At 44.3% G+C, this 12,608-nt stretch overlaps 1 protein-coding gene across 1 annotated transcript in view; it reads left to right on the top strand.

Annotated features, from left to right (window-relative positions):
• The window catches only part of kctd10 (potassium channel tetramerization domain containing 10), a 71,167-nt gene extending 59,818 nt beyond the window's left edge, over positions 1–11,349 (top strand). The window contains exon 7 of the mRNA XM_069932700.1: positions 10,997–11,349. Within this exon, the coding sequence (XP_069788801.1) occupies positions 10,997–11,044 (48 nt within the window). The 3' untranslated portion in view covers positions 11,045–11,349. The remainder of the gene's footprint in view (positions 1–10,996) is intronic.
• The last annotated feature ends 1,259 nt before the right edge of the window (positions 11,350–12,608 follow it).

The raw sequence follows: 12,608 nt of genomic DNA on the forward strand, positions 1-12,608 counted from the left end.
AAGGACTTCCTCTACATGCCCGAGCCCGATGCCTACCACCTGACAAGTTGCGGCTTGCAAAACAAGAGTTCTATAAATTTAATGAACTTGGAATGATAAGCAGGTCTGATAGCCTGTGGGTTTCCCCGCTACATATGGTGCCCAAAGCCACGGGAGGCTGGAGATCTTGAGAAGATTACAGGCGTCTCAACAATGCTACCACTACAGACTCCTACCCTGTGCCCCATATACAGGACTTTACAGCTAATTTTCATAGGGCCAAGATATTTTCTAAAATTGACTTGGTGTGTGGGTACCACTAAATACCTGTAGCCCAGAGGTTGTGCCCAAGACTGCCATCATAACACCGTTTAGCCTCTTCAAATTTTTGAGAATGCCTTTTGAGCTCAAAAATGCTGCACAAACATTCCAGCAACTAATGGATGCACTGGGATGTGGCATGGACTTTCTTTTCATATACTTGGATGACATACTTGTCACCAGCCACTCCTACAAAGAGCACCTGCAGCATCTACATTTACTTTGCCACCACCTACAGGAGTTCGGGCTAACGGTGAACCCTGCCAAGTTCAAATTCGGGCAGCCCTCTATCGAGTTCTTGGGACATCGGATCAACAGCCGAGATGACATTCCATTGACTAGAAAGGTGGAACCCATCCACAAAATCCCGAGGCCCGATACGATCAAAAGACTCCAGGAATTTGTGGGGATGGTCAATTTCTATGAAATCTCTCTTTGACCTCATGTCCAGCAATGTCAAAGAACTCGAGTGGACAAAGGAGATGACGGTAGCATTCCAACAGACCAAAGACACTCTAACGAAGGCAACATTGCTGGTCCATCCACAAATGGATGCACCAACCAACTTGACAATAGACCCATCAGACGCGGCAGTAGGCGGGGTTTTGGAACAGTACATCAATGGACATTGGAAGCATCTAGCATTTTTTAGTAGGCACCACTGCCCTTCGGAAACGAAATACAGCACATTCGATGGGCAACTGCTGGTGCTGTACCTAGTGGTCAGACACTTATGCTATTTTTTAGAAGACAGGGACTTCACGGTTTTTACTGACCACAAATCACCAACATTCGCCTTTGCAAAGGCATCAGATCTCTGGTCAATGCCACCTATCTTACATATCTGAGTTTTCAACCAGGATTAAACATATCTCCAGTAAGAGTAATGTGGTGGCAGATGCCCTGTCCTGATCCTTCATTCAAGCAGTGCGTGCCCTCTCTCCAAGTGTAGACTATATGGGCTCAGCTTCAGGACAATGAACTCCCGGTTTATAGAATTGCTGCCATGAGCCTCCAACCTGAGGATGTAGCCTTTGGGCTGCAAGGTACCACTCTCCTGTGTGATGTTTCCACAAGTCAGCCTCACCCTATTGTCCCTGTTGCATGGAGACGTTGCATTTTTGATGCCATTCATGGACTGTCCCACCCCTCCATTTGAGTGACAGTCCACCTGATAGCCGACAATTTTGTATGGCATGGACTCTTTTAAAAAAAAACAAGTCACATACTGGACAAATACATGCACAGACTGCCAATCTGCAAAATTGCAAAGGCACATGAAGGTGCCTTTCCAGCCACCACAGCGCAGATTCGACTACGTGCACATCGGCCTGCTTCCAGTGTCACAAGGGTCTAGATACTTGTTATCAGTCATCAACAGATTCACTAGGTGGCCAGAGGCAGTTCCTATGATGGACTCATCGGCTGATTCATGCGCCAGAGATTTTATTTCTGCCTGAGTATCTCGGTTCGACCTACGCACACATGTCACCTCCGACAGAGGCCCATAATTTACCTCCACACTCTTGGACGTTTTGTCACAACTGGTGGGAATGCAGCTCCACCTCATGATAGCCTACTACCCGCAATCAAACAACCTGGTGGAGTGGTTTCATAGGCACATGAAGGCTGCACTGATGGTCTGCCTCCAGGAAACTGATTGGGTGGACAAGTTGCCCTGGATCCTCCTGGGAATAAGAACGGCACCTAAGGAGGATCTCAACTCCTCATCGGCTGAGTTGGCTCATTGTACCTGGGGAGTTCATGCCTGCAGCACGTGAACAGGAGGTGCCACCAACTGAAGTCTTAGGCAGACTGTGGGAGCAGCTTGGAAAATTGGCCTCAGTTATTACATCAAGGCATGGAACAACAACACCCTTCATCCCAAAGGAACTCCGTGACTGTGAGTTTGTGTTTGTGCATATAGGTGCACACAGGCCACCCTTACTGAGGCTGTATGAGGACCCCTTCAGAGTGCTACGAAATAATTGTAAAACTTGTGTACTGGACATTGGGGGGGCATCTAGAGACATTTATGATTAACTGATTACAGCCTGCTCTTCTTGACCTTGATCAGCCCTTGCCACGACCCCCAAAGCAGATGACTGGTCAAGAGCGGTGGAATGTAATGGCAGTAGAGGTTTACTCTCCTATCCCCAGTTCCAGGGGGCGGGTGGGGGGGTGTCATGTAATGGCTCACTGGAGGCTTAATCGAACCAGCTCGGGAGGTTCCAAGTGATGTCACAATGCAATGATGTAATTGGAATGCACGGGGTTTTAAAAGGCTGTGCATGACCATTCGAATAAATGACTTTTACTGAACTTCGACTCAACTACATCTGATCATTTTCTCATTCTTCCTTTTGCACTGTGACACAGTCACTACACTATATTCTCATTGTTGCTTGCTAACTTAATAAAAAGAGAAAAGGCAGGAATATCATTTTTACCATGACTGCTTCAACAAATTTATTTATACGGAAACTAACAGCGATTGAAGTCGAGAACTGTTACATGCTAGTGCAATCGCATTAAGTTAACAGCGCTATTATTCAAACTTCTCATATATGAATGATCACACAGTAGAATCCAGGCTGTTAATGAGTTCCTGGCTGGGAAACTATTATCTTAATACCCAGCAAAGCATGGACTGCTAAATTACAATATATTGAACAATTGAAGGTTTAAAAAAAAACATGTCCTGCTGACACCCACAGCATTAATAGGTTTGAAAGTCAATTATTACGATAAGTAACAGGACTTGCAAGGTCATACTCAAGGAAGGTTGTGTTTTAAGCAGTGAAGCATTATGATCAGGTCTTTATCTTCCACTTTGTCTTAATCCCAGACTAGCTAATATTTATTTAGCATCTCTGGCATTTTGATTGCTTCCTTTTAATTAAATTCAATGAACTGAATCTATTCTATTCTTTGGGAGTTTGACTGTTACAACAAATTATTGTACTTCATGTTTTGCAGTACACAGTCACTTCTCATTCAGAGGAAAGGTGATCATGGGCAAGGTTTGACCAGGAGTCGAAATCCCATTGAGGCACTTTGTGAAATTAAATCCAATTAATATGGTATTGACCCCAGAAAATGGCATATTTTCATCAGAAACCCAACTGGTTGATTGATTTTCAGGAATGAGTACCTGACACCACCAGAATATTTAGGTCCTTTGGCTTCTGTCTAAGTTTTTCTCCACCCATTCCTGATACGTGGACATTGCACATGAGGCTATGGTTTACTGCACATTAAAATGCGGAGTTAACAGGAACAAGGCAAAATTATTTTTCTCTCAGAAGGTTAGAAGTCTTTGGAATTCTCTTTTAAAGGGAAGTGGAAGCAGGGCTTTTAAAATATTTTGAAGTAGATAGACAAGTTGTTGATAGTGAGGGTGTGGGGGAGGGGGTGGGGCAAAGATGGAGATGCAAGCCTGCTGTTACGTTGCAGACCGGCAGCAATAGAAATTCACCAAGGCAATGTTATATTTTTCTTTTCAAACACTTTTTATCAATAACTACTAATAATACAATACTTTAGTCCAGGGGTGTCAAACTCAAATTCATCGAGGGCCAAAATTAAAAACTTGGACTAAGTCGAGGGCCGAACTAAATATTGATTGAAAATTTTCAACAACATCTGCATGTTTTCTCTCAACATGTGTAATGTTAAACTTTTTCTTATTAAAATAAATGTTTAATAATAGTTTTGGTTAAACTCTTTCCATAAGAAGCATTAACAAATAAGAAATAAAATATTCAATAAATAATATTTCTCTCTAGCCTTTAAGCCAAGGATCACACGTTGCCGAGAAGCATGCCAGGGAGCGGAGGTCTGCAGGGAGCCCTCCCCAGCCCAGCCAGCAAACCCGAGCAGCATCCCCCCCCGCCCCCTCTCCCTCCTCTGCCCCCGCCTCCGCCTGCCGCAACCGCCGCCAACAACCCAAGGAGTCCCCGCTGGTCTCGCCATCTCACCGGGAATACCGTGAGAGCGGTGGAACTCGTCCGCGACCTCCACCCCAGCGGAAAGTCCGATGCCCAGCAGCACCCACCCACAGATGAAGCTCAAGGAGACGTTGGAGGTAGGCGGCGGGTCCGTTGGAGCTAGGCGGCGGGTCCGTTGTAGCTAGGCGGCGGGTCCGTTGTAGCTAGGCGGCGGGTCCGTTGTAGCTAGGCGGCGGGTCCGTTGTAGCTAGGCGGCGGGTCCGTTGTATCGGCGCCGCTGTGAATATCTAATTAACGTTCCCGTTAACTATATCGGTGTACTGCTGTGCCTGCTGTGGAACTGCTAAAAACTACTATGGTATTGTTTGCTGCTGTGCATGTGCTATACTTGCGCGGCGGCCAGCGGGCCAACTCTAATATATATTTAATGTGATCTTGCGGGCCAAATATAATTATATCCCGCGGGCCAGAGTTTGACATGTGTGCTTTAGTCAAATCAAAATCAACTGTGTGTGTGTGAGAGAGAGAGATACCCAAACCATTACAGCTTGGGCACAATTCTGGAAAGTCATTCCAAAATTCAGTCTTAGAAATCCATTGTCTAAACAGACTTTTAAACTGATGCACAGATGTCATCATGAAGGAGGTGGGAGAGACTGAGTGATCGGACTGCTGAAAACTCACGAATCCTTGTCAAGATTCTTCCAGAGAAAAAAAATCCTTTCATATGAACAGTTGTCACAACTCCCCCTTTCCTTGGGTGGGGAAACAAAACGAGTGACTTCCACGATGCTTTCAAAACCCAGGTACAGGTCAATTGAAATGACTTTTCCTTTGGTCATGGTGGGATTCAATAATTCCCAGTCCATAATTTAGCAATCCATGCTTTGCTGGGTATTAAAATAATAGATTCCCAGCTAGGAACTCATTAACAGCCTGGATTCTACTGTGTGATCATTCATATATGAGAAGTTTGAATAATAGCACTGTTAACTTAATGCGATTGCACTGGCATGTAACAGTTCTCGACTTCAATCGCTGTTAGTTTCCGTATAAACAAATTTGTTGAAGCAATCATGGTAAAAATTATATTCCTGCCTTTTCTCTTTTTATCAAGGTAGCAAGCAAAAATGAGAATGTAGTGTAGTGACTGTGTCGTAGTGTGGAATGAATGAGCGGAGTTGTTCATTATCACACATAGTCATTCCAGCGACCGCTGATCATAAAGAGCTATTTCTTCAGTGTTCCACCCACATGACTCTCTCACCCTCCCTGGAAAAAGCAACAAATGTTCTTTCTCCTTTCCAAAGTAGTGAAGTTAGGACCAGCCTGCACTAGTTGTTACCATCCAGTCTCTTCACAGCTATGAATGGTTGCAGCCTGTACTAGCTCATAAAGTTCTACTCACAATAATTGAAATGAGAGCTTGTAATACTACAGATACTGGAATGTGGAGAAAAGAACATACTGCTGGTGGAACTCAATGGGATAGACAGCATCCACGGAGAGAAATGGATGGTCAGTGTTAAGGGCCGAGATCCTGTTTCAGGACTGAGAAAGAGGGAAAGCAGGCAATATTGAGATGGGGAAGGGGTCAATAGGTGATAGTTGTCCACAGAGGGATGGGGAGGAGCGGGAGTGGAGTTGGGAGGCAGACAAGAGAGTGATAGGTGGATGCAAACAAAGGAGATGGGTGGCAGATAAAAGAAAAATTGACCTTGGAGGAGGTGAAAAGTTACAGGATTGCTTGAGGAACTGAGTGGCCTACTCTTATCACTAGTTCATATGTTTTTACGTAGATTTAGAAGTGTTTGGAAGCACAACTTCACAATTCCAGGGATTGTGGTTCAATCCTGACCTTAGGCACTGCCCGTGTGGAGTGTGGACATATGACTGAGTGTGTGGTCTGGGGCAAAAAGGAGCTGATGGGACAGGTAGGCAGGTAGCTTGCATGGGGGTAGTATCCTTCCATCACTCATAGAAGACTTGTATCCTCCAGATCCGTGGCTTCGAGGTTCTCGACCCCATCCCAAATCCTCTTTCTCTGTCTTGCCATGGGCCAAAGATTCCCAAGAATCATATGGATGTTGCATTTCTTCAGAGAAGCCATGAGCAGAACCTTGAATGTTTCACTCTATCCTATGACAACATTTTTGGACAGGAAGAAGCCTAAGAGTCAACCATATACAAGGCCACAAATTGGGCAAGAACATTAGATTACAGATAATTGAACTGGAATGGGTTCTTATGACAATCCTTGATATTCACAGATCATTGCTGGTCAAAGCTTTTCAGAGTTGTTCAGTGGCATGCACTAAAATTCCATACCTGCCAAGATGGAATTTGAGCTGGGTTTCTGAATTAAACACCAGCAATGTAGCTGCTAGGTTACAGTAAGCACAAGCTGGGGGCCTGGATGTGGGTGTTGGATGGATTCATGGTTGACTTTGCAGCATGAATATTTAAAGCTCCAATTAAATGTCACATTTTATCTTTGAATTCATTGCCAGACATTCTATTTTAATGAAGTAGAAAGATAATACGCCACCTATTCATGCACATTGGCGAAGGGACATAACATCCTATTTAAATTTGGAAAAATTTAACAATTAATGATTCAAATATGAGATTCAAAATGTTACGGGGCCTGTCCATGGCCTATTACCGTAGTCTCAAGGTTCAGTGTTAATACAGAATTTTGGCCCTGTGTTGTCCCACTTCAGAGTGAGCTACTGTGTTTCATCAACACTAACCTTGTTTAGGGTCAGGGGTTTGGAAAATTTAAATTTATTATGTCCATTTATTATTATTATGGCTGAGCTTTGGGAATTCATGCGCAAGATTATTCTCACAGTGCTTTTCTTTTATCTTTTTTTTCTGTAACACATCCCATAAAGTTATTATACCGAAGGTCAATAAAAATATTTTAAAAAGGAAGAAAAACATGTCAATCCAGCTCCACTTAAGTTTACAGAGTAAAATATAATTAGTAGTTGATTTAATCATGGATAAAGTTGTAAAATCAAGATACTTGATCATTATCAAAGTGCCCACGCCATGTGGGAGTATACAAGGAAACACATTTACAGTTCTCTGAACTTTTCCCCAAAGGCAAAACATTCACTTACTCTAGAGGGCGACATCAGCCAACTTTGAGCCTGTCTGTTCCATGAAGAGCCTGGTTGCCAATGTTCTTTTAACAGAACACAATTATCATGTACACAGACACACAAAATGTGTTGATTCTTCTTAGCTTGTGTACAGCACACAAGGAGGTGCCACCATCAAGAGAATTTTGTTCTTCCTGCAATAAGGCCCGAATACAGCAACATGAACATCAAACTACTTTTCATCGACTACAGCTCAGCTTTCAAAACCATCATACCCACAGCGCTGATCAACGAGCTCCAAACCCTGGGCCTCTGCACCCCACCTCTGCAACTGGCTCCTTCACTTCATCATCAGAAGACTACAGTCAGTACAAATTGGAAACAACGTCTCCTCCTCACTGATAATCAACACAGGCGCACCTCAGGGCTGTGAGCTTAGCCCACTGCTCTACGCGTTCAAATGCCATCTACATATTTTCTGCTGATACCATAGTTGTCATCAGAATCACACAAGTGGCCATTTCCAACTTACCAAAATGGAGGTCATGCAGGGTCCGGGTCAGGAACTCTCTCAGCGAGGTGGTGGGGGGGAGGCTTACATGCCATGAACATTCGTGTGCCGCCGTCACACTTCTCCCACATTGCACATGCAGCAGCTGGCCCTCATGCATGCACGCGAGAAGGAACATGGCTGCGCACAGCCTATGGATCCCAGGATGCCGCATTTAGCAGGTAAGTGCCCCTTCTACCCCTTAATTTGTCCTCCATTGTCTACACCCCAAAATGGAGGTCAAATTAATGTCTGGCTCAAGGTGGTGCCAGATGAAGGATAGAGGGCTCAAAACCCAGACTGCCTGCCTAAAACTGGACATCAGGCCACCCTAGATGGCAATGAGGAAGCACACAAGAGTGAGATAGATCAGCTGGTTGAGTGGTGTCACAACAACAACCTTGCACTCAATGTTAGCAAAACCAAGAAGCTGATTGTGGACTTCAGGAAGGGGAAACCAGGAGACCATGAACCAGTCCTCATCAAGGGGTCAACAATAGAAAGGGTTAAGAATTTCCAAGTTCCTGGGTGTCATCATAAGTGAGGATCTCTCCTGGGACCTCTGTCAATGCAATCACAAAGAAGGCTCGCCAGGGGCAATACTTTGTAAGGATTTTGAGGAGATTTGGTATGTCACCATGACTGTCACAGGTGTGGTATGGAGATGCCAATGCACAGGACAGGAAAAAAACAACAGCGAGTAGTGTACTTGGCCAGTGCCATCACAGGCATCAGTCTCCACTCCATTGAGGACATCTTAAAGAAGCAGTGTCTTAAAAAAGCAGCCTTTATCCTTAAGGTATCTCACCACCCAGGCCATGGCCACCACATCAGGAGGGAGGTACAGGAGCCTAAGGACGAACACTCAGCAACCCAAGGACACCTTCTTTTCCTCTGCCATCAGATTTCTGAACAGACAATGAACCACAGACGCTACCCCATTTTCTATTATTTTTGCAGTAATTTATTTATTTTTGAATGGAATTTTATTGCAACATTTGCACTGTAATGCTGCCGCAAAATAACGAATCTTGTGACATGTTCATGACAATAAATTCTGATTCTATTGGCGACATCAACCGTTGGAAGGTGACACTGGTTTGTACATCCTGCAATGGATTTGGAAGATTTTACTGAGGCCATGTTGCTGGTATACCTCTAGTTCATTTAGGTGCCTGCTGTAAATTGCCCAGGTTGGAGATCACTTCATAGACCACCAGATTTGAGATCATGGTCCCTCTTTATCTTAGCCACTGAAGGCTATGCTGGTGCACTGAAGGAGTAATGAATTCCATCATCTGTTCTCGCTTATAGGCAGCTCCAGAGGTGTGGTGTGGGAGGCATTTTTTGATTGTCAGGTTCAATGTTGCTTGATGGTTCAGGATTTCCTCATCAACTAGAAGGAGAAGAATGGGCAAGGGCCCTCGGAGATGCTCCAGAAGAAAAGAGATGTCTCATTCCTGAAATTACCATCTGCTAAAGGGAAATTCATTACAAGGATGCTCCGTGTCTTTTGAATGGTGTGACAACTCCTTGCTGAGTCACTATCAAGCACTGTAATACAGTACACGTGATCTTCGTCACATGGCAAACACAACCAAAATGTAAAGGAAGGGACAACCACCATGTTTGGTCTTTATCAATCTTAAGCCTTTGTCTCTATAACTGAAAGGGGTTATCAGTGGTCCTTCACAAACTGCCTCCTGGGAATTTGATACTGCTCTAGATCTGATGCACAAAGATATAGATAGGGACATGGATAGCAAAGGTTGAGAGGGATATGGGCCAAACACAACATATAGGACTTAGTCAGGAAGGCACTGATGAGTTGGGCCTATTTCCAGGCTGCATGACTCAATGAGGTGCAAGCCATGGTTCTACTCCTCGGGTCCACCAGAGTCCCAATCCCAGTGCAGAATGGGGTCAGTCAAAACTGCGTCGTCGCACCAACCCTCTTCTCAATCTCCCTCTTGCTCCTCCTGGAATAGAATTAATTGACAGGAGAAGTGTTTGTCCTTTGTTGCATCCACTTCAGAACCAAAAACTTCAACCTCTGAGGAAAGGGCATTGGCCCACTTCTCCCTGCCCAGGCACGACCTGTTCTGCTGATGATTTCCAGCACTTTCTGTTCTTAATTATCCCTCAACCTCAAAGGTTGTACTCACAGTCAATCCTGGTTGCTGGAGCTGTCTGAGTGTGCCCTCTCCCTGTGACTGCATTAATGTTTTGCAGGAATTCTGGAGTCCTCCAACATCCCAAACACTTGCTGGCGTGTTAATTGGCCGCTGTAAATGACCACCAATGTATATCTGAGGGGTAGAATGTGGACGGACAATGGGAATGCTGGCAAATAAAACGGGATCAGTATAACATTAGTATAAACAGGTGCCTGATGATTAACACCTAACTCAGAAGACTGAAGGGTTCTGTACTCTATATGTCTCAAAAGATGTGAATACTTGGAGGCCTGGCTGTAAATCATTCTTTCAGCAATAACACTTTGCATTTGTGTGGTATCTTTAGCAATGGTGCATTGCTGTTCATATTCAAAATAAGGGATTATGTTGTCATGTACGAGAAGAAAGGTGACTTTCAAGAAAGAAAGTTTCCACCTCCCTCGTTTTAACTTCATCTGGGCATTTAAATGTTTTATACTTTGAGTTCATCTGGAGGAATAATTATACCCTCGATAGGATTCTAGATTTTAAATTATCCATTGCTGAATAGTAAATGAGATAAACCAATTTTGGAAAATAAATTCTTAAATTGGGAGCTCATTCGCACCATTCAATCTGGGCTCAGAAGCTTTTGATCGCCAAGGCTGTCCATCAAAAGCGCACGCGGCGACGTGAGGTGGGGGATTCTACGTCACCACGAGCTAACTGTCAATCAAATAGCCCAGCGGCTGCGAAGAGTCGACGACCTCGGTTACGGTCGCTGCTGGATCATGGCAGGTAGGGTCGAAAATCAGCTGCCTGGCCATCAATCCAGCAAGCAAACTCGTGTTCAAACGCAACCATCATGATTGCTAATTGTGCTTTTTTGTTGTTGATATTAAACGGAAAAAATCCTCTCTGTTACACTAGATGCGGAGATGCGTCAGAGGTTGCTGCGCACAGTCAAGAAGGAGGTGAGTAGGTTTGTGTCCATCGTGAGTCGGAACCTCAGGACAGGGACAGCTGAACCAGGCACATGCATCTCTGGGCAGTTCTTCGCTGCAAGCGATCAACCATTGACAAGGGGCATCCGGATCATTTGTTATTTTGCAGTTGCTCTCCGCTACCTTCCCAATGACCATTCTCTTCAATTAATCTCATGAATTTGGAGGATCATTGCTTGACACAGATGCATTCATCCCAGCGCCTCAAGCTATGGTTGTGTAGTATGCAGAATCCTGTGTCCCGGTCAGTTGGCTCTCAATACACTCATTTTGAAAATTTTCGAGCAATAAACGAAGCCTGATGGATCCATGGGGTCGTGTCATATGTTTGCATTTTAATATGGGGGGGTGGGGGGAGAGAGAAGAGGTCTGGGAAGTATTGATACAAAAAAAATTGTGCTTCCCTCCAGCATTAAGCCCCGTGGCTTTTTTTCCTCTAGATTGGAAAGGAACGTGACATCTGCTCCTTGAGTGTGTGGGCAGTGAGGATTTATTAGACTTTCAGTCTGAAGTCACTTGGATTTTTATTGGGACCACGCATAATTACGCAATTTGCTTTTTAGTGTGATATTTAAAAGGTGGTGAAGGTTAAAGTCTCAGCCTGTTCAAGAATTTGAATCGTTTTATTTGGACAAAATAAATGAGTACCATTATGAGGGGATCCTCAGTGCAAAATGAGAGCATGGGTGCATAGTATAAAGTGTAATAGACCATTGTGGCTGAAGTCCGATCCCTTAGGCTTCAGAGATATGGGTGACAATCCCAGGATGTGGTATAGGGAACAGATTAGGAAGTATATGAGCTCTCATAACTAAGAGAATTTCCCATATCTTCTTCCTTCCAACTGTATTTATTTACTCGATGTAATTCATGGGCTGAGTATCATCGTTGCATTCTGTTTGTACCATCTGCTTTGAGTACACTGCATTTCTTCATGCATGGGTTGCATGGCAGCAGGAGGATGCCCGAGCTTGAAATGTTTATTTGGATGGAGTTTACTTCCGGGGCTGATTATTCAGAATGATGTGCGGTGTCATTGGCAAGGCAAGCGGAAATAAACTTGATGGAGGAGTGTTTGGAAACACCATTGCTAATCAAAGTAATAAGTTTGGGGATTGTGGAAAGGAAGCCTCTGATCTGTGAGTGTTTGATCTGCGGGCCCTTGGATTGCTGCAAGAAATTCTTGGGGGTGAATCCTGGAGAGAGGTTACATGAATTTAGGTCGGCACAACATGGAGGGCTGAATGGCCTGTACTTTGCTGTAATATTTTATGTTAGGGCATAGAACAGCTCAGGAATGTGTCTGTCCTGAACATAAGACTGGTGTTTGCACCTGATAAATACTGCATCTCCCCAACCCCCCAATCTCACCAACCAACTAGCCAGAGTGTTCACCGACATTTTCAACCTTTCATTGTGATAGTCAACACCTCCCACCTGCTTAAAAAGGGCATCAGTCATCCTAGTACCCAAGAAGAGTATTGTGGGCTGCCTCAATGACTACCGCCCAGTAGCATTAACTTCTACTGTGATGAAAT

The sequence above is a fragment of the Narcine bancroftii genome, chromosome 4 (genome assembly GCF_036971445.1).
Source record: "Narcine bancroftii isolate sNarBan1 chromosome 4, sNarBan1.hap1, whole genome shotgun sequence".
NCBI lineage: Eukaryota > Metazoa > Chordata > Chondrichthyes > Torpediniformes > Narcinidae > Narcine > Narcine bancroftii.